At 34.0% G+C, this 19,975-nt stretch overlaps 1 protein-coding gene across 5 annotated transcripts in view; it reads left to right on the plus strand.

Annotated features, from left to right (window-relative positions):
• Positions 1–19,975, plus strand: part of EPHA5 (EPH receptor A5) — a 320,620-nt gene that overhangs the window by 216,759 nt on the left and 83,886 nt on the right. For all 5 annotated transcript variants that reach the window (XM_059924076.1, XM_059924074.1, XM_059924077.1 and 2 more), the window contains exon 7: positions 1,548–1,707. In XM_059924076.1, the coding sequence (XP_059780059.1) occupies positions 1,548–1,707 (160 nt within the window). The remainder of the gene's footprint in view (positions 1–1,547; positions 1,708–19,975) is intronic.

Here is a 19,975-nt window from a genome sequence, read left to right on the forward strand (position 1 = left end):
GGCAGTTCTAAGAGGGAAGTTTACAGCAATACAATCCTACCTCAAGGGACAAGAACCATCTCAAATAAACAACCTAACCTTACACCTAAAGCAATTAGAGAAAAAAGAAGAAAAAAACCCCAAAGTTAGCAGAAGGAAAGAAATCATAAAGATCAGATCAGAAATAAATGAAAAAGAAATGAAGAAAACAATAGCTAAGATTAATAAAACTAAAAGCTGGTTCTTTAAGAAGATAAAATTGATAAACCACTTGCCAGACCGATCAAGAAAAGAAGGGAGAAGACTCAAATAAATAGAATTAGAAATGAAAAAGAAGTAACAACTGACAGTGCAGAAATACAAAGGATCATGAGAGATTACTACAAGCATCTATATGCCAATAAAATGGACAACCTGGAAGAAATGGTCAAATTCTTAGAAAAGCACAACCTCCCGAGACTGAAGCAGGAAGAAATAGACAATATAAACAGACCAATCACAAGCACTGAAATTGAGCCTGTGATTTAAAATCTTCCAATAAACAAAAGCCCAGGACCAGATGGCTTCACAGGCGAATTCTATCAAACATTTAGAGAAGAGCTAACACCTATCCTTCTCAAACTCCTCCGAAATATAGCAGAGGGAGGAACACTCCCAAACTCATTCTACGAGGCCACCATCACTCTATTCTCTACGTCTGTGTCTTTATTCCTGTCCTGCCCCTAAGTTCTTCAGAACTTAGGGGCAGGACAGGAATAAAGACACAGACGTAGAGAATAGAGTTGAGGACACGGGTAGGGGGAAGGGTAAGCTGGGAAGAAGTCAGAGAGTGGCATGGACATATGTACACTACCAAATGTAAAATAGATAGCTAGTGGGAAGCAGCCACATAGCACAGGGAGATCAGCTCGGTGCTCTGTGTCCACCTAGAGGGGGGGATAGGGAGGGTGGGAGGGAGACGCAAGAGGGAGGGGATATGGGGATATATGTTTATGTATAGCTGATTCACTTTGTTGTACAGCAGAAACTAACACACCATTGTAAAGCAATTATACTCCAATAAAGATGTTAAAAAAATTTTAAAATGTATAAAATAAAATTAAAAAAGAAATCAAATTCACTAAAGATAAAAGGCATAAGTCTTACCTGGCTGTATATCAAACATTGTCACCTTCCTCTATAAACAAGCATCATGTTAGTTGCACGCCAATAAATCATTTATGAGAAAAACAAGCACACAATTAGCAATACTAAATTAGAGTCTATAAAATAGTGTATCTCCTGGAAATTTTATTTTTAAAGTTTACATATCTATTTCTGCCCAAGGCAAGTGTGGCAGATGGGTGGAGAACATATCTTACATCTATGAGTTCTAGAAAACACTTTAAGGTTCTATATAACTAACACAACTAGGATGCGTAGGATTTTGTTTGTAAAATATCATATTTGTACTGATAGCAAACCTATTCGTTTCTGATTTTTTTTCTTATCTTTGATTCTGTGTTTTGCTCTCATTAATAATGCATTTTTTTGACTTCTTTTTATTGCATATACATGTGTAATCCAAGGACCAAGAGACCAGCTATACAATTATCAAATCTAAAGAGACAACTATAACTGCAGAGGGCTTGAAACCAGCTTCAGTATATGTCTTCCAAATTCGAGCACGCACAGCAGCAGGCTATGGTGTCTTCAGTCGAAGATTTGAGTTTGAAACCGTCCCAGTGTGTAAGTCATTTTAATTACTGTCAACTCATGTCTCTGTAATGGTTACCAGAAAAGAGTCAGTGGATCAATACTCTCCCTGGGCATTCTGTCAGTCTCCCGCTTCTTCTCTCTCTCCCAGGCATTACTCTGTCAGGTAGGAAGCATCTGTCATGCTATTATGGGAGGTTAGCAGGTTAACACATCGGTCCCCGATCCTCATAGCATTTAGTCTACAGGGAGATGAAACATCAGGACATCCTTAAGAACTGTTTAAACCTTGCTTTTAAAGACTTTCTTTCCACTGTTGCCATACTTTATTGAATTATTGCCATTTACTTTTTACTTGTTTTATTGAACAATGCTACTAGGCTTAGTCTTTCTATGAAAATTCCACAGGGAACTTTCATTAGTATTGAGTTTGGCAAGAAAATGGTGCTCTAAGAAACCAGTCTGATTGTTTTGAAAAAAAAATCAAAATCTGTGACAATGTCTCTGAGTGGAGGGTCCGGAAATATTTCTGGAAAACCCTTCTTGTACCTTTCTTTTCATAAAATAGTAAAAATAGCATGAAACTTTTTCTTCTTTAATGTCAAACAAAATATTTAGATTACTTACTTGTACTAAAGCACACATTAAAAGCAGGATTAGGAGAAAGAAATAACTTGCCTTGTTTATAGATGAAAGAACTGACACTATTAATGCCTTGTTACGAAGAAAATAACACAGAGAAGTAGTGTGAAATGTCAAATATGTGTAAATGTATTTGTTTGTACATATACAATACATATATATATACTTTTTTAAAGTCAAGTTTTGTAAGAATTACTTATTTTTAAATGAAGAAAATAAAATACGTGTTTCCTCCCTTTGAAAACCAACAAAATGAGAGCTTAATTATCAGATTTACTTTGTAATGATTAGGAGAACTATTAAATTAAAATTTTCATAAACCTATTTAATACAGCTCTTTAGAAAATGAAGATATACTTCTGTTTAAAGCATGTTTAACTGAATTATCCAAAAAATAATTTTTATTACTTTAAAAATAGCTAAGTATGACTTCACTTGATTTTATACAGATTAGGGTGCCATGGTGAAAAATGATAAATTATTTTCTTTCCATGCAAGGAAAGTCCCATGTCTGAAGTTTAATTGACATATTGAAATTTAAATATTTAATGCTATTTAGAAAAGTTTTTTTAATAAATGTCATATGAATTGATGTAATTAGTCAGAAAATTTCCATAATATTGGCAATGGATTATTCACTCTCATATCTTGGACCCTGATCTGGATTTATGATGAAATATGTATTATATAAGCTGGCCATCCTAATAGGGCTTGTTTCTATTTATGCTTATGTGCTTTACCAACTCTGGGAACAAAGCCATAAAGTAAATAATATCTCACAATATGCTCAAGTGCTTGGATAATTTTACAAATGAAAAATGTCACTTTAAAAGATTATAAAATTATACTTAGTTTTAGGATGTTGGCATGTTCAGCAACTAGTTTTTCTTCAGACTATTTGATGTTCTTTCCTTTACTTTTTTTTTAAATAGTAGTTTCTAGGTATGCCAATACTCATCAATCTGATCATTGAGAGAAATAACATGTCATTTTCCATATAATTTTACAAAGTCTCACCTGAAACTTTCTTTTAAATTTTTTCCTACATAACTTCTAGATGGAAAGAAATATCACACAAATATTTTTATTACAAAATCAGATTTTAATGTTATTATTAATAGATAATGAAAATATTTTAGGGATGTACTGCCTCAACTTTAGTGTGGAATTTTATTTTTACTTGCTTATGTGTACATGTATTTGAAAACAATTTAAGAATGAATTTTTCTTTGTACCAAGTATCTGTTACATACCAACCCCTTTTGACCCTCATGTAGAAATCTTCTGGATACAATTCAGGAAGAATGTGTTGAGCCCCTGTTATGTGCTTGGCTTTGCTAGACTCTGGAGAAATATACATGAGTAACACGTGGAAACTTCTCTCCTGAGAACAAGAATACAGACTGTTTACTTCTGAAGATTAGAATGTTTGTGTCAAGAACCATTTTAGGATAATAGTTTTGTTCATTATTTTTAAATTTGTCATTAACTCCCTACACATCAAAAGATTTTTCACGCTAGGTACTGTGAGTGACTCAAATAACCTTAAGGCATAATCCCTCCCTTCTCCAGGATTATACTCTAATCTTGGAGAGGATTAGAAGAGTTAAAGGGAGTTAAAGAAGATACACAATTATTATTAAAATGACACTTCATTTTGTGTTATATACCATTCATTTGACAACTATTTATGCAGTATTTTGTGAAATTACTTCAATTATATTATTGAGCATTATTTACTTAATATTATAATTTAATTCTTCACAAACATATATTATTCCAAAACACAATCTGCAAATACTAGAGTCAAGAATTATGGTATCTTAAACATATTTACATTTTTGCTGTCAAAGCTATCGGCAATTTTCATTTGGTGGGTGACAGTTAACCTGGCTTTAATGAGTCACCATTGTTAAGGAAAGTCTACCTTATCATTCAGGTATATTAGGACAAAAAATTATCTGAAAGTCATTACTTTGAACTTAAACTTTACAAAGAATTTTCCAATTGATTATTCAGTTCATAATTGCATGATATGATATATTGACATATGTTCTTGATTTGCTTAATTTTTTAAACTTATTAATTATTAATTTATATTATACTTCAGTTACAAAATTGTTATGAAGAACTTTCCTTTTTCATCTACGTTATCTTCTGTGTTAAAAATATAGCCCTAAAACCAAATGCAAATAATAGAAACAAGAATGCAAAATAATTACTTTAGAAAAACTATTTACCGTGAGGATTTGGGTGGAAAATCTCCAGCTTTTTTTCTGTCAGGTTTTAGTTTATGTTTTATAACTGACTGTAACCCACTTTAATTTTGTTGTGCATACTATTAATGTGTTTAAAATTGACCCCTTTTATTATTCCTATTCCCAATGGCGATGATAAAAACATGCCAACAAATAAACCTAGCATGAATGAAACCATCCAGCTAACCTAGCTAGCTCTTTTTCTGTTTTGTTTTTGTTTTTCCTTAATATAAATTGTCTTGAAACTATGGAAACATCACTGAATCTTTCTTAGTCTCTACTTGCCCAAGATTTACTGAACACATTTCTGTTTCTTTTATGATTGTTTTTTTCCTCAATATACTTTCTCTCATCTAATTCTTACCTATTTGATTCAAAAATCTGTATAGCCCAACTGCTAGAATAATGCTATTCTGTTTTTTAAATGAAAATTTTATCAAGATAATTGTAGATTCACACGCAACAATACAGAGAGAGCTCTTGCACACTTTGCACAGTATCCCCAGTGGTAACATTGTGCAAAACTATAGTATAACATCAAAAGCAGGATATTGACATTGATGCAATCCACCAATCTTACATTTCCTTGTACTCCTTTGTGTGTATGTGTGTAGACAGGTATGAATTAAGTTCTGTACAATCTGGTCACTTGCGATGGTTCGTGTATTTACCATCACAGTCAAGATATTGAATAGTGTCAACCTCACAAGGATCTCTGCTGTTGCCCCCCCTTTTTTTTTCCCGAGGGATGACCATTTATTTTATTATTTATTTTATTTTATTTTATTTTTGAATTTTATTTTATGTATTTCTTATACAGGAGGTTCTTATTAGTTATCTATTTTATACATATTAGTGTATATATGTCAATCCCAGTCTCCCAATTCATCCGCCCACCACCACCCCCGCCCCCCATGTCCGCCCGCTTGGTGGCCATACGTTTGTTCTCTACATCTGTGTCTCTATTTCTGCCTTGCAAACCACTTCATCTGTATCATTTTTCAACATTCCACCTATATGTGTTAATATACGACATTTGTTTTTCTCTTTCTGACTTACTTCACTCTGTATGACAGTCTCTAGGTCCACCCAAATCTCTACATATGACCCAATTTCATTCCTTTTTATGCCAGAATAATATCCCATTGTATATATGTACCACATCTTCTTTATCCATTCATCTGTCAATGGGCATTTAGGTTGCTTCCATGACTTGGCTATTATAAATAGTGCTGCAAAGAACATTGGGGGGCATGTGTCTTTTTGAATTATGGTTTTCTCTGGGTATATGCCCAGTAGTGGGATTGCTGGGTCATATGGTAATTCTATTTTTAGTTGTTTAAGGAACTTCCATAATGTTCTCCATAGTGGCTGCATCAATTTACATTCCCACCAACAATGCAAGAGGGTTCCCTTTTCTCCACTCCCTCTCCACCATTTGTTGTTTGTAGATTTTCCAATAAAGCCCATTCTAATGAGTGTGAGGTGATACCCCATTGTAGTTTAGATTTGCATTTCTCTAATAATTAGTGATGTAGAGTAGCTTTCCATGTGCTTCTCAGCCATCTGTATGTCTTCTTTGGAGAGATGTCTATTTAGGTCTTCTGCCCATTTTTGGATTGGGTTGTTTGTTTTTTTAATATTGAGCTGCATGAGCAGTTTATATATTTTGGAGGTTAATCCTTTGTCCGTTGATTCGTCTGCAAATATTTTCTCCCATTCTGAGGGCTGTCTTTTTGTCTTGTTTATAGTTTCCTTTGCTGTGCAAAAGCTTTTAAGTTTCATTAGGTCCCATTTGTTTATTTTTATTTTTATTTCCACTACTCTAGGAGGTGGGTCAAAAAAGATCTTGCTGTGATTTATATCAAAGAGTGTTCTGCCTATATTTTCCTCTAAGAGTTTTAGAGTGTTCGGTCTTACATTTAGGTCTTTAATCCATTTTGAGTTTATTTTTGTGTATGGTGTTAGGGAGTGTTGTAATTCCATTCTTTTACATGTGGCTGTCCAGCTTGCCCAGCACCACTTATTGAAGACACTGTCTTTTCTCCATTGTATATCCTTGCCTCTTTTGTCATAGATTAATTGACCATAGGTGCATGGGTTTATCTCTGGGCTTTCTATCCTGTTCCACTGATCTATACTTCTGTTTTTGTGCCAGTACCATATTGTCTTGATTACTGTAGCTTTGTAGTACAGTCTGAAGTCAAGGAGCCTGATTCCTCCAGCTCTGTTTTTCTTTCCCAAGATTGCTTTGGCTATTCAGGGTCTTTTGTGTCTCCATACAAATTTTAAGATTTTTTGTTCTAGTTCTGCAAAAAATGCCATTGGTAATTGGAGAGGAATTACATTGAATTCATAGATTGCTTTGGATAGTATAGTCATTTTCACAATATTGATTCTTCCAATCCAAGAACATGGTATATCTCTCCATCTGTTTGTGTTATCTTTGATTTCTTTCATCAGTGTCTTATAGTTTTCTGAATACAGGTCTTTTACCTCCTTAGGTAGGTTTATTCCTAGATATTTTATTCTTTTTGTTGAAATGGTGAATGGGATTGTTTCCTTAATTTCTCTTTCTGATCTTGCGTTCTTAGTGTAAAGGAATGCAAGAGATTTCTGTGCATTAATTTTGTATCCTGCAACTTTACCAAATTCATTGACTACCTCTAGTAGTTTTCTGGTGGCATCTTTAGGATTCTCTATGTACACTATCATGTTATCTGCAAACAGTGACAGTTTTACTTCTTTTTTTCCAATTTGTATTCCTTTTATTTCTTTTTCTTCTCTGATTGCTGTGGCTAGGACTTCCAAAACTATGTTGAATAAGAGTGGCGAGAGTGGACATTCTTGTCTTGTTTCTGATCTTAGAGGAAATGGTTTCAGTTTTTCACCATAGAGAACGATGTTGGCTGTGGGTTTGTCATATATGGCCTTTATTATGTTGAGGTAGTTCCCTCTGTGCCCACTTTCTGGGGAGTTTTTATCATAAATCGGAGTTGAATTTTGTCAAAAGCTTTTTCTGCATCTATTGAGATGATCACATGGTTTTATTCTTCAATTTGTTAATATGGTGTATCACATTGATTGATTTGCATATATTGAAAATCCTTGCATCCCTGGGATAAACCCCGCTTGATCATGGTGTATGATTCTTTTAATGTGTTGCTGGATTCTGTTTTCTAGTATTTTGTTCAGGATTTTTGCATCTATATTCATCAGTGATATTGGTCTATAATTTTCTTTTTTTTGTAGTACCTCTGACTGGTTTTGGTATCAGGGTGATGGTGGCCTCATAGAATGAGTTTTGGAGTATTCCTTCCTCTGTAATTTTTGGGAAGAGTTTGAGAAAGATGAGTGTTAGCTCTCCTCTGAATGTTTGATAGAACTCACCTGTGAGGCCATCTTGTCCTGGACTTTTGTTTGTTAGAAGGTATTTAATCACAGTTTCAATTTCATTACTTGTGATTGGTCTGTTCATATTTTCTGTTTCTTTTTTAAACACAATTACCGCCTTCAGGAACAATTCCTGTTCCATAACGAATCTCTGGCTACCACTAAAATCTAAACATCCATTTTTAAAATCTTGAAATTTTAAAAATGTTTTGTAAATGGAATCATACAGTACATGACCTTTTAGTTTGGAATTTTTTTCTCACTCAGCATAATTCCCTGTAGATTCATCCAAGTTGTTGTGCATATCAAGTTGGTTTCTTTTCATTGTTGAGTTGTATTCCATGATATGTATGTACCATAGTTTGTTTAACCATTCACCTGTTGAAAGATATCTGGGCTGATACCAGTTTTTGCTATTATCAATAAAAATGCTATGAACATTCATGTATATATTTTTGTGTCAACCTAAGTTTTTATTTCCATGGGATAACTATCCAAGAATACAGTTACCTGGATCTTGTGGTAATTGCATGTTTAATTTTGTAAGAAACTGACAAAATGTTTTCCAGAGTGTCTGTGGTGACCATTTTACATTCTTACCAGCAATGTAAGAGTGATCAGTTTCTCCACATGATTATTAGCATTTGGTGTTGTCACTATTTTATTTTGTCCTTTTGGAGAGGGGAGTAGTGGTATCTCATTGTGGTTTTATTTGAGATCTGTAATATTCAATGATGTTCAACATTGTTTCATGTGTTTATTTGCCTGCCATACTGTTTTAAGTTTCCCAACTCCTGTGTACTCATATTACAAACCAAATATTATAACTTTGATCACATTCTCCTGATCAAGAAAGTTAACAGATACTTTTTGCTGTGTGAGAAAGATCCAAAATTCTCATCCTGGCCTTAGAAAACCCTTATAATCTGTCTCTAACAAACCTCTTTAGTTTCAATGATTAACTCAATGATTCAAATATGTAGCAAGTATCTAGAGAATATTTATGTAATATGGATTTGTAACCAGGAGTGGGGAAGCAAAATAAGGGAAAACAAAATGATTTCTCAACAGATACTATCTTAAAGTTTCCAGGGATGATGTAAATATATAATAATTGGCACAAAGAAACATATTATTTAAGAAAGAATATTAATTTTCATAATTAACATTCTTTTGATAGTAGTGTGTTTCATTGCTCCAAAATTTACTTTTAAATATTTCCAAAATATTCTGCAGCTATTCTTCCAAAACTACATTATAAATCAAGTAATTCTTAATAAACATATATAGGAAAATAGGCAATATGCATGATTAGAGGTTCATATCTTTAAAAATTAAAAATTTTAACAAAATGTAAAAGGATAATCATGAATCATACTGGGCTTACTTTTTTTTTTTTTTTTAACCACTGCTAAAGAATGAACAAGTATGAAGATATTGATAGTATCTCATAAAATCTATATCTTTTAAATTTAGTTGATGTAGTTGGAGATATTATTCATGCTGTCAGGGCAAACAAAGGAATAAATAGTAAAAAATCTTGATGAATTATTTCCTATGAGAAGAGAGTGGCATGGACATATATACACTATCAAATGTAAAATAGATAGCTAATGGGAAGCAGCCACATAGCACAGGGAGATCAGCTCAGTGCTCTGTGTCCCCCTAGAGAGGTGGGATAGGGAGGGGGTGGGAGGGAGACACAAGAGGGAGGAGATATGGGGATATATGTATATGTAAAGCTGATTCATTTTGTTATAAAGCAGAAACTAACACACCATTGTAAAGCAATCATACTCCAGTTACAAACCAATTATAAAATAATACTGAATTTTATATTTAAAAAAAAAAAGAAATATCTCACAAATTAATCAGTGCAAATGAAATAGCCAATAATTAAAACCCATCAAGGAACTTAAAAAAGGGTTCAAACTGACTAAGGCAGACAGCAGAAACAAGAAGAACTACAATCCTGCAGCCTGTGGAACAAAAACCACATTCACAGAAGATAGACAAGATGAAAAGGCAGAGGGCTATGTACCAGATGAAGGAACAAGATAAAACACCAGAAAAACAACTAAATGAAGTGGAGATAGGCAACCTTCCAGAAAAAGAATTCAGAATAATGATAGTGAAGATGATCCAGGACCTTGGAAAAAGAATGGAGGTAAAGATCGAGAAGATGCAAGAAATGTTTTTAAAAGATCTAGAAGAATTATAGAACAAACAAACAGAGATGAACAATACAATGACTGAAGTGAAAAATACACTAGAAGGAATCAATAGCAGAATAACTGAGGCAGCAGAAATGATAAGTGACCTGGAAGACAGAATGGTGAAATTCACTGCTGCAGAACAGAATAAAGAAAAAAGAATGAAAAGAAATGAAGACAGCATAAGAGACCTCTGGGATAACATTAAACTCAACAATATTCACATTATAGGGGTTCCAGAGGAGAAGAGAGAGAGAAAGGACCCGAGAAAATATTTGAAGAGATTATAGTTGAAAACCTTCCTAACATGGCAAAGGAAATACTCACCCAAGCGCAGGAAGTGCAGAGAGTCCCAGGCAGGATAAACCCAAGGAGAAACACGCCGAGACACATAGTAATCAAAGTGGCAAAAATTAAAGACAAAGAAAAATTATTGAAAGCAGCAAGGGAAAAATGACAAATAACATACAAGGGAACTTCCATAAGGTTAACAGCAGATTTCTCAGCAGAAACTCTACAAGCCAGAAGGGAGTGGCAAGATATACTTAAAGACATGAAAGGGAAGAACCTACAACCAAAATTACTCTACCCAGCAAGGATCTCATTCAGATTTGATGGAGAAATCAAAAGCTTTACAGACAAGCAAAAGCTAAGAAAACTCAGCACCACCAAACCAGCTCTACAACAAATGCTAAAGGAACTTCTGTAAGTGGGAGACACAAGAGAAGAAAAGGACCTACAAAAACAAACCCAAAGCAATTAAGAAAATGGTCATAGGAACATTCATATTGATAATTACCTTAAACGTGAATGGATTAAATGCTCCAACCAAAAGACACAGGTTTGCTGAATGGATACAAAAACAAGACCCATATATATGCTGTCTACAAGGGACCCACTTCAGACCTAGGGACACATACAGACTGAGAGTGAAGGGATGGAAAAAGGTATTCTATGCACATGGAAATCAAAAGTAAGCTGGAGTAGCAATACTCATATCAGATAAAATAGACTTTAAAATAAAGAATGTTATGAGAGACAAGGAAGGACACTACGTAATGATCCAGGGATCATTCCAAGAAGAAGATATAACAGTTATAAATATATATGCACCCAACATAGGAGCACCTCAATACATAAGGCAACTGCTAACAGCTATAAAAGAGGAAATTGACAGTAACACAATAATAGTGGGGGACTTCAACACCTCACTTACACCAATAGACAGATCATCCAAACAGAAAATTAATAAGGAAACACAAGCGTTAAATGGCACAATAGACCAGAAAGATTTAATTGATATTTATAGGACATTCCATCCAAAAACAGTAGATTACACTTTCTTCTCAAGTGTGCACAGAACATTCTCCAGGATAGATCACATCTTGGGTCACAAATCAAGCCTCAGTAAATTTAAGTAAATTGAAATCATATCAAGCATCTTTTCTGACCACAACGCTATGAGATTAGAAATCAATTGCAGGGGAAAAAACGTTAAAAACACAAACACATGGAGCCTAAGCAATACGTTACTAAATAACCAAGAGATCACTGAAGAAATCAAAGAGGAAATCAAAAAATACCTAGAGACAAATGACAATGGAAACACGACAATCCAAAACCTATGGGATGCAGCAAAAGCAGTTCTAAGAGGGAAGTTTACAGCTATACACGCCTACCTCAAGAAACAAAAAAATTTCAAATAAACAACCTTACACCTTACACCTAAAGGAACTAGAGAAAGAAAAACAAACAAAACCCAAAATTAGCAGAAGGAAAGGAATCAAAGATCAGAGCAGAAATAAATGATATAGAAACAAAGAAAACAGTAGCAAAGATCAATAAAACTAAAAGCTGATTCTTTGAGAAGATAAAATTGATAAACCATTAACTAAATTCATCAAGAAAAAGAGGGAGAGAACTCAAATCAATAAAATTAGAAATGAAAAAGGAGAAGTTATAAAAGATACAGCAGAAATACAAAGCATCCTAAAAGACTACTACAAGCAACTCTTTGCCCAAAAAATGGACAACCTGGAAGAAATGGACAAAATCTTAGAAAGGTATAACTTTCCAAGACTGAACCAGGAAGAAATAGAAAATATGAACAGACCAGTCACAAGTAATGAAATTGAAACTGTGATTTAAAATCTTCCAACAAACAAAAGTCCAGGACCAGATGGCTTCACAGGTGAATTCTATCAAACATTTAGAGAAGAGCTAACACACATCCTTCTCAAACTCTTCCAAAAAATTGCAGAGGAAGGAACATTCCCAATCTCATTCTATGAGGCCACCATCACCCTGATACCAAAACCAGACCAAGATACCACAAAAAAAGAAAATTACAGACCAATATCACTGATGCATATAGATGCAAAAATCCTCAACAAAATACTAGCAAACAGAATCCAACAACACATTAAAAGAATCATACACCAAGGATGCAGGGATTCTTCAACATAAGAAAATCAATCAATGTGATACACCATATTAACAAACTGAAGGATAAAAACCATATGATCATCTCAGTAGATGCAGAAAAAGCTTTTGACAAAATTCAACACCCACTTATCATAAAAAGTCTCCAGAAAGTGGGCATAGAGGGAACCTACCTCAACATAATAAAGGCCATATAGGACAAACCCACAACAAACATCATTCTCAATGGTGAAAAACTGAAAGCATTACTTCTAAGATCAGGAACAAGACAAGGATGTCCACTCTCACCAATATTATTCAACATAGTTTTGGAAGTCCTAGCCATGGCAATTAGAGAAGAAAAAGAAATAAAAGGCATACAAATTGGAAAAGAAGAAGTAAATCTGTCACTGCTTGCAGATGACATGATACTATATATAGAGAATCATAAAGATGCCACCAGAAAACTACTAGAGCTAGTCAATGAATTTGGTAAAGTTGCAGGATACAAAATTAATGCACAGAAATCTCTTGCATTCCTATACACTAATGGTGAAAAACCTGAAAGAGAAATTAAGGAAACACTCCCATTTACCATTGCAACAAAACGAATAAAATACCTAGGAATAAACCTACCTAGGGAGACAAAAGTGCTGTATGCAGAAAACTATAGGACACTGATGAAAGAAATTAAAGATGATAGCAAGAGATGGACAGATATACCATGTTCTTGGATTGGAAGAATCAACATTGTGAAAATAACTATAATACCCAAAGAAATCTACAGATTCAATGCAATCCCTATCAAATTACCAATGGCATTTTTTATGGAACTAGAACAAAAAATCTTAAAATTTGTATGGAGACACAAAAGACCCCGAATGGCCAAAGCAGTCTTGAGGGGAAAAAACGGAGCTGGAGGAATCAGACTCCCTGACTTCAGACTCTACTACAAAGCTACAGTAATCAAGACAATATGTTACTGGCACAAAAACAGAAATATAGATCAATGGAACAAGATAGAAAGGCTAGAGATAAACCCACGCAACTATGGTCAACTAAGCTATGACAAAGGAGGCAAGGATATACAGTGGAGAAAAGACAGTCTCTTCAATAAGTGGTACTGGGAAAACTGGACAGCTACATGTAAAAGAATGAAATTAGAACACTCCCTAACACCATACATAAAAATAACCTCAAAATGGATTAGAGACCTAAATGTAAGACGGGACACTATAAAACTCTTAGAGGAAAACATAGGAAGAACACTCTTTGACATAAATCAGAGCAAGATCTTTTTTGATCCACCTCCTAGAGTAATGGAAATAAAAACAAAAATAAACAATTGGGACCTAATGAAACTTCAAAGCTTTTGCACAGCAAAGGAAACCATAAACAAGATGAAAAGACAACCCTCAGAATGGGAGAAAATATTTGCAAACGAATCAACGGACAAAGGATTAATCCCCAAAATATATAAACAGCTCATTCAGCTCAATATTAAAGAAACAAACACCTCAATCCAAAAATGGGCAGAAGACCTAAATAGACATTTCTCCAAAGAAGACATACAGACGGCCACGAAGCACATGAAAAGATGCTCAACATCACTAATCATTAGAGAAATGCAAATCAAAACTACAATGAGGTATCACCTCACTCCTGTTAGAATGGGCATCATCAGAAAATCTACAAACAACAAATGCTGGAGAGGGTGTGGAGAAAAGGGAACCCTCTTGCACTGTTGGTGGGAATGTAAATTGATACAGCCACTATGGAGAACAATATGGAGGTTCCTTAAAAAACTAAAAATAGAATTACCATATGACCCAGCAATCCCACTACTGGGCATATACCCAGAGAAAACCGTAATTCAAAAAGACACATGCACCCGAATGTGCATTGCAGCACTATTTACAATAGCCAGGTCATGGAAGCAACCTAAATGCCCATCAACAGACGAATGGATAAAGAAGATGTGGTACATATATACAATGGACTATTACTCAGCCATAAAAAGGAACGAAATTGAGTCATTTGTTGAGAAGTGGATGGATCTAGAGACTGTCATACAGAGTGAAGTAAGTCAGAAAGAGAAAAACAAATATCGTATATTAATGCATGTATGTGGAACCTAGATAAATGGTACAGATGAGCCGGTTTGCAGGGCAGAAGTTGAGACACAGATGTAGAGAACGGACATATGGACACCAAGGGGGGAAAACTGCAGTGGGGTGGGGATGGTGGTGTGCTGAATTGGGCAATTGGGATTGACATGTATACACTGAGGTGTATAAAATTGATGCCTAATAAGAACCTGCAGTATAAAAAAACAAACAAACAAAACAACTAATACTAAACTTTCATTGGGTTATTTGTATGGAAATATGTTAATATAAATGTTTCAGATATTACATGAAATTTCTAAAAATCTTATATGTTCTGGTATAATGTTATATGTAATAATCCTAGTTATTACTTTAAAATGTATATCTCAGAAATAACTAATTTTCTTGCCAACTGCATTATTATGAACTTTCATCAAATCTTTAACTGTGGTCATTTTTAAGTCTTTTGTCATTTACAGACAGTTCTGGGTGTACTATGATGCTTTTGCAAATATGTTCCTATAAAAGGGTTTCATCTTCAAGAAATTCATGGAAAAGACTCTGACAAGTACAGGTTTCTGGTAACTGACTGTACTGCTGAACTGAATGAATAAGCATGTTCAGAACTCTAATGAAAAACTGATGAACTCATAAAAGTGTTAACAAAAGATCAAGATGAAAAAAAAATTAATTACATGGGACTGAGTGAACTGATGAGTATGAGTATAATTTTGTGACTTTCTGTCTGAATTAAAAAAAAAAAAAAATCCCACAAGGACTCAGAGGCAAAGAATATACAAATCAATTTTCATTGCAAAGTAAAGGAGCTGTTACAGTGGAGGATTACTGGACTGAATGTCAATATTATGACATAGTATGAGTGTGTTTCATGTTTGGTAATTGCAATCATTGTTGCTTTTGTTGTGGTCATCCATGTACAATGCTTGCTGTCAGTCTATCTCTTGTAAAAATAAAATACAGTGTGTGTGTGTGTGAAAAAAAAAAAACATAGGAAGAACACTCTTTGACATAAATCACAGCAAATTCTTTTTTGAGCCACCTCCTAGAGTAGTGGAAATAAAAACAAAAATAAACAAATGGGACCTAATGAAACTTAGAAGGTTTTGCACAGCAAAGGAAACTACAAACATGACGAAAAGACAGCCCTTCGAATGGGAGAAAAAATTTGCCAACAAATCAACGGACAAAGGTTAATCTCCAAAATATATAAACAGCTTAGGCAGCTCAATATTAAAAAAACAAACAAACCAATCCAAAAATGGGCAGAAGACCTAAATAAACATTTCTCCATGGAAGACATACAGATGGCCAAGAAGCACATGAAAAGCTGCTCAGCATCACTAACTATTAGAGAAATGGAAATCAAAACTACAATGAGGTTATCACCTTACACCAGTTAGAATGGGCATCATCAGAAAATCTACAAACAACAAATGCTGGAGAAGGTGTGGAGAAAAGGGAACCCTCTTGCACTGTTGGTGGGAATGTAAATTGATACAGCCACTATGGAGAACAGTATGGAGGTTCCTTAAAGAACTAAGAATAGAATTACCATATGACCCAGCAATCCCACTACTGGGCATATACCCAGAGAAAACCATAATTCAAAATGACACATGCACCCCTATGTTCATTGCAGCACTCTTTACAATAGCCAGGTCATGGAAGCAACCTAAGTGCCCATCGATAGACGAATGGATAAAGAAGATGTGGTACATATATACAATGGAATATTACTCAGCCATAAAAAGGAATGTAATTGGGTCATTTGTAGAGACGTGGATGGATCTAGAGACTGTCATACAGAGTGAAGTAAGTCAGAAAGAGAAAAACAAATATCGTATATTAATGCATATATGTGGAGCCTAGAAAAATGGTACAGATGAACCGGTTTGCAGGGCAGAAATAGAGACACAGATGTAGAGAACAAACGTATGGATACCAAGGGGGGAAAGTGGGGGTTGGGGCAGGGGTAGGATGAATTGGGAGACTGGGATTGACATATACACACTAATATTTATAAAATGGATAACTAATAAGAACCTACTGTATAAAAAAATAAAATAAAATTCAAAAATTCAAAAAAAAAAAAAAAAAGAAAGAAAGCAAGCCTAAGGAAGGAAGGTAACTTAAAAAAAAATGCTGCAAACTTTTAAAAAATAAATGAAAATTTATTTTTAAAATTCTTCCTCACAGTCCCTTTATTTAATTGCCTATTTTATAAAAAGATCTGATTTCAGTGGACAGCAGATAAAAACGTAAATATGAACATTTGTGATTTGACGTTACTTACAAAGTATTTTCATAAATTATATTAATTTAAACATTTTTGAAAATTTTTGCCATGCCATTAACAATTGTTTTATTGCAAGATATTATCCTATACCTACATGCACATTTTAGCACATTGCTAAGTTAGAGATCTTGGCAATTACTAAAAAATGAAGCATTCCACACTTCTAAGCACCGTACTTTTTCTCAAAATTAATACTTTGGTTGGTCTGAAATTGCCCTGTTTTGATCCCTACTTCTGATTAATCATGACTGCTTCCTCCAAAACCCTATCTCTCAGAGTCCCAAACTGGCACATTGAGACCAGAAAGATTTGTTAGAGTCAGATTAGAAGGGCTTTTGAACGCTAGATGGAGAATTTGGAAATTTTTTTCCATAGGCAGTAGGTATTTATTAACTTTTTGTTCAGAGAAACGTGATCAAAGTGATATTTTTTGATATTTCATGTGAGTACGTAGAAGTCAAAGGGAGCACTTAAAAAACGTATGAACCATATTCCAGCAGATTTGAATCAAATAGGTGAGTATTGGATGAAATAAAAAGTAATGCATGCGGAGAAACATAAAAGAAACACAAAAATATTTGGTGATTAAGTGTAAGTAGGGGTTAAGAAAAATTCAGCGCTACTTAAAAGAAACCAGAAAAAGATAAAATTAGTCTGGTTTGTTGGTTTGATTTATGGTATGTTTATTTATTGACGCTTTTTTTTTTTTAATGCCATTGGGGGTGGATGTGGTATAAGGGTCGATTTTAAACATGTTTATTTTTATGTGAAAATAAAATCCAAATAAAGGGAATAGAGGTTTTGATTTTTTTTTAATAGAATGATCCTCTGAAGACAAATATTCGTTGGAGATATAAATATGGGACTCTTCAGCTTATAGTTAACTGATGCCATGAGCAAAGAAATATCTATGAGAGGTAGGGCAAAAAAGAGGTAGAAAGGGAGAAAGATGGAAAGAGATAGAAAGAGAGATGGAAAGAAGTGGGAAGGATTAAGAACCAGCATTCATCAGGAACTGCTCACACATAAAATGTTGGAAGAGAATTCAGAGCCAATAGAACTGACAAAGCAGTGCTTCAGAGTGGGAAAAAGAGAAAACATCTCATCTGATGTATAGAAACAAGAGAAGAGTTTAAAAGGTGGAGTGTATGTTCAACAAGGTCAAATACCTCATTATAGTGTATGGTAAGGTAAATGGAGAAGTACTCATTACATATGGCAAATATATCATGCATAGAACTCAAAGGCAGAAGAGACATTTCAGAGGAAATTTAGTAATGTTGGTTCTCAGAAGATGAGGCTGGCTCTGGATGACTCAGTCAAGATGCTGAAAAATAGGAGAGAATAAGAATGACAAATAAAACAGGAGATAATATGTATATGTAATATCTTCTATTTAAATAAGGCTGGCAATAGTTGAAGCTCTATGCTAAGTGTTATCTCTAAACAGAAATATAATGATACAGGGAAATTATCCCTAACTGGAGATTAATGAAATGAGACTTTACAAGGTTAAATAATTTGCCTTAACCCAAATGTACAGTAAATGTTGGACCTGTATTCAAATTCAGTTTGAACTAATAATATCAGTAAGTTTAGGTATAAGAATTTGTTCTCTCCAAGAGAAATTATCTGTTTAGGCTTGTAAGTAGCAGAGAAGCAGTCTGTAAGGAAATGATAATCTCTCCTGGAGGGAGATCTTTAAAGATCATTATCTTGGAAGAGGCAAGAAAGATTCTAACAGTGGAGTTAGGTAAAGCAAAAGAAGGGTATAGAGTTGTATTTAAGCATGGAGTTCAGACTTGATCACTCTCTTTTATCTATAAAGTTTAACATTTCTAAAATGTGGGAAGTTAGAATGGATTAGTCTACTGAGAAAATGAGGAAGACTCATTATGGGGATGACTCTGTAAGGAAATTAAAAGAGAGAACCAAAAGCTTTGGAGCACAAATGAAATAACATTGAACTTATTTGGACCAAATTTGCATGTTTTTCTCTAGAAACAGTGCCACCTGCCAAAAAGAAAGTCGACTGAGAAAATAAGTAATTTAAATTTAGAAATTAAAAAAGCAAATCTTGGGGAAGGCTACTACTAGTGATAGTGGGGTAGCTTTGCCCTACTACATTTATACTGTTCACCAGTAATAAATTCTCTACCACAGACCTCAGCATCAGAGGATAGGAAAAAGCAGGGTAAAGGGACCTTGAATTGCAACTATTATTATCCAAGAAGAGGGAGGGGAAGAGTATAGATTTCTATTGTAAGTAGTAGTTTTCCTCATACATGAACCACTTTTTGCTGATATTGGGCTCTTGAAGACTGATCTGAAAGGGTTGAAAATGTAGATCAGTGTAAGAAGGTTGTCAGAAAGTCATTCAATTTGGGTTAAAAGAATAAATGATGAGATGACAAGACTAGAAAGGGTAGCATTTAAATGTCCAAAACTATTGATAGGGCCAAGATCATGTAAGAGACTGTGAAAAACAAAACATGGGAAATATAGTTGTTATTAGTTTTGGTGACGTAAAATTTGTTATCATGCCACTCTGAACTTATCAAAATGATAATGTCATTAAACAATAAGCATGCTAAGGTATCCTATTGAGGGTTTCTTGAGAACATTAATAAAATTTATTTTGCTCTATAAGTTTCTTATTTTAATCAACTTAGCTATCAGCACAAAAGAAAAAGTCCCTTGCTTTTTTAGGTACAACTATCTAATTATGTTCATATTCCTCTTATGATAGTAATTGTGTTATTAAAATATAAAATATTTCATCTAAATTCATGTATTTAAAAAAGATCATGTAAACAAATCTAATCTTACTGTAGATACAAAGTTCTAAATGTATGCCTTGATATTTTTGAAAAAGCGTTCCTACTAATAAAGTATATTTAGTGTTTATATTCTGCTTGAAATTATAGTTTTTAAAATTATATTCAAAAT

The sequence above is a fragment of the Balaenoptera ricei genome, chromosome 5 (assembly GCF_028023285.1).
Source record: "Balaenoptera ricei isolate mBalRic1 chromosome 5, mBalRic1.hap2, whole genome shotgun sequence".
NCBI lineage: Eukaryota > Metazoa > Chordata > Mammalia > Artiodactyla > Balaenopteridae > Balaenoptera > Balaenoptera ricei.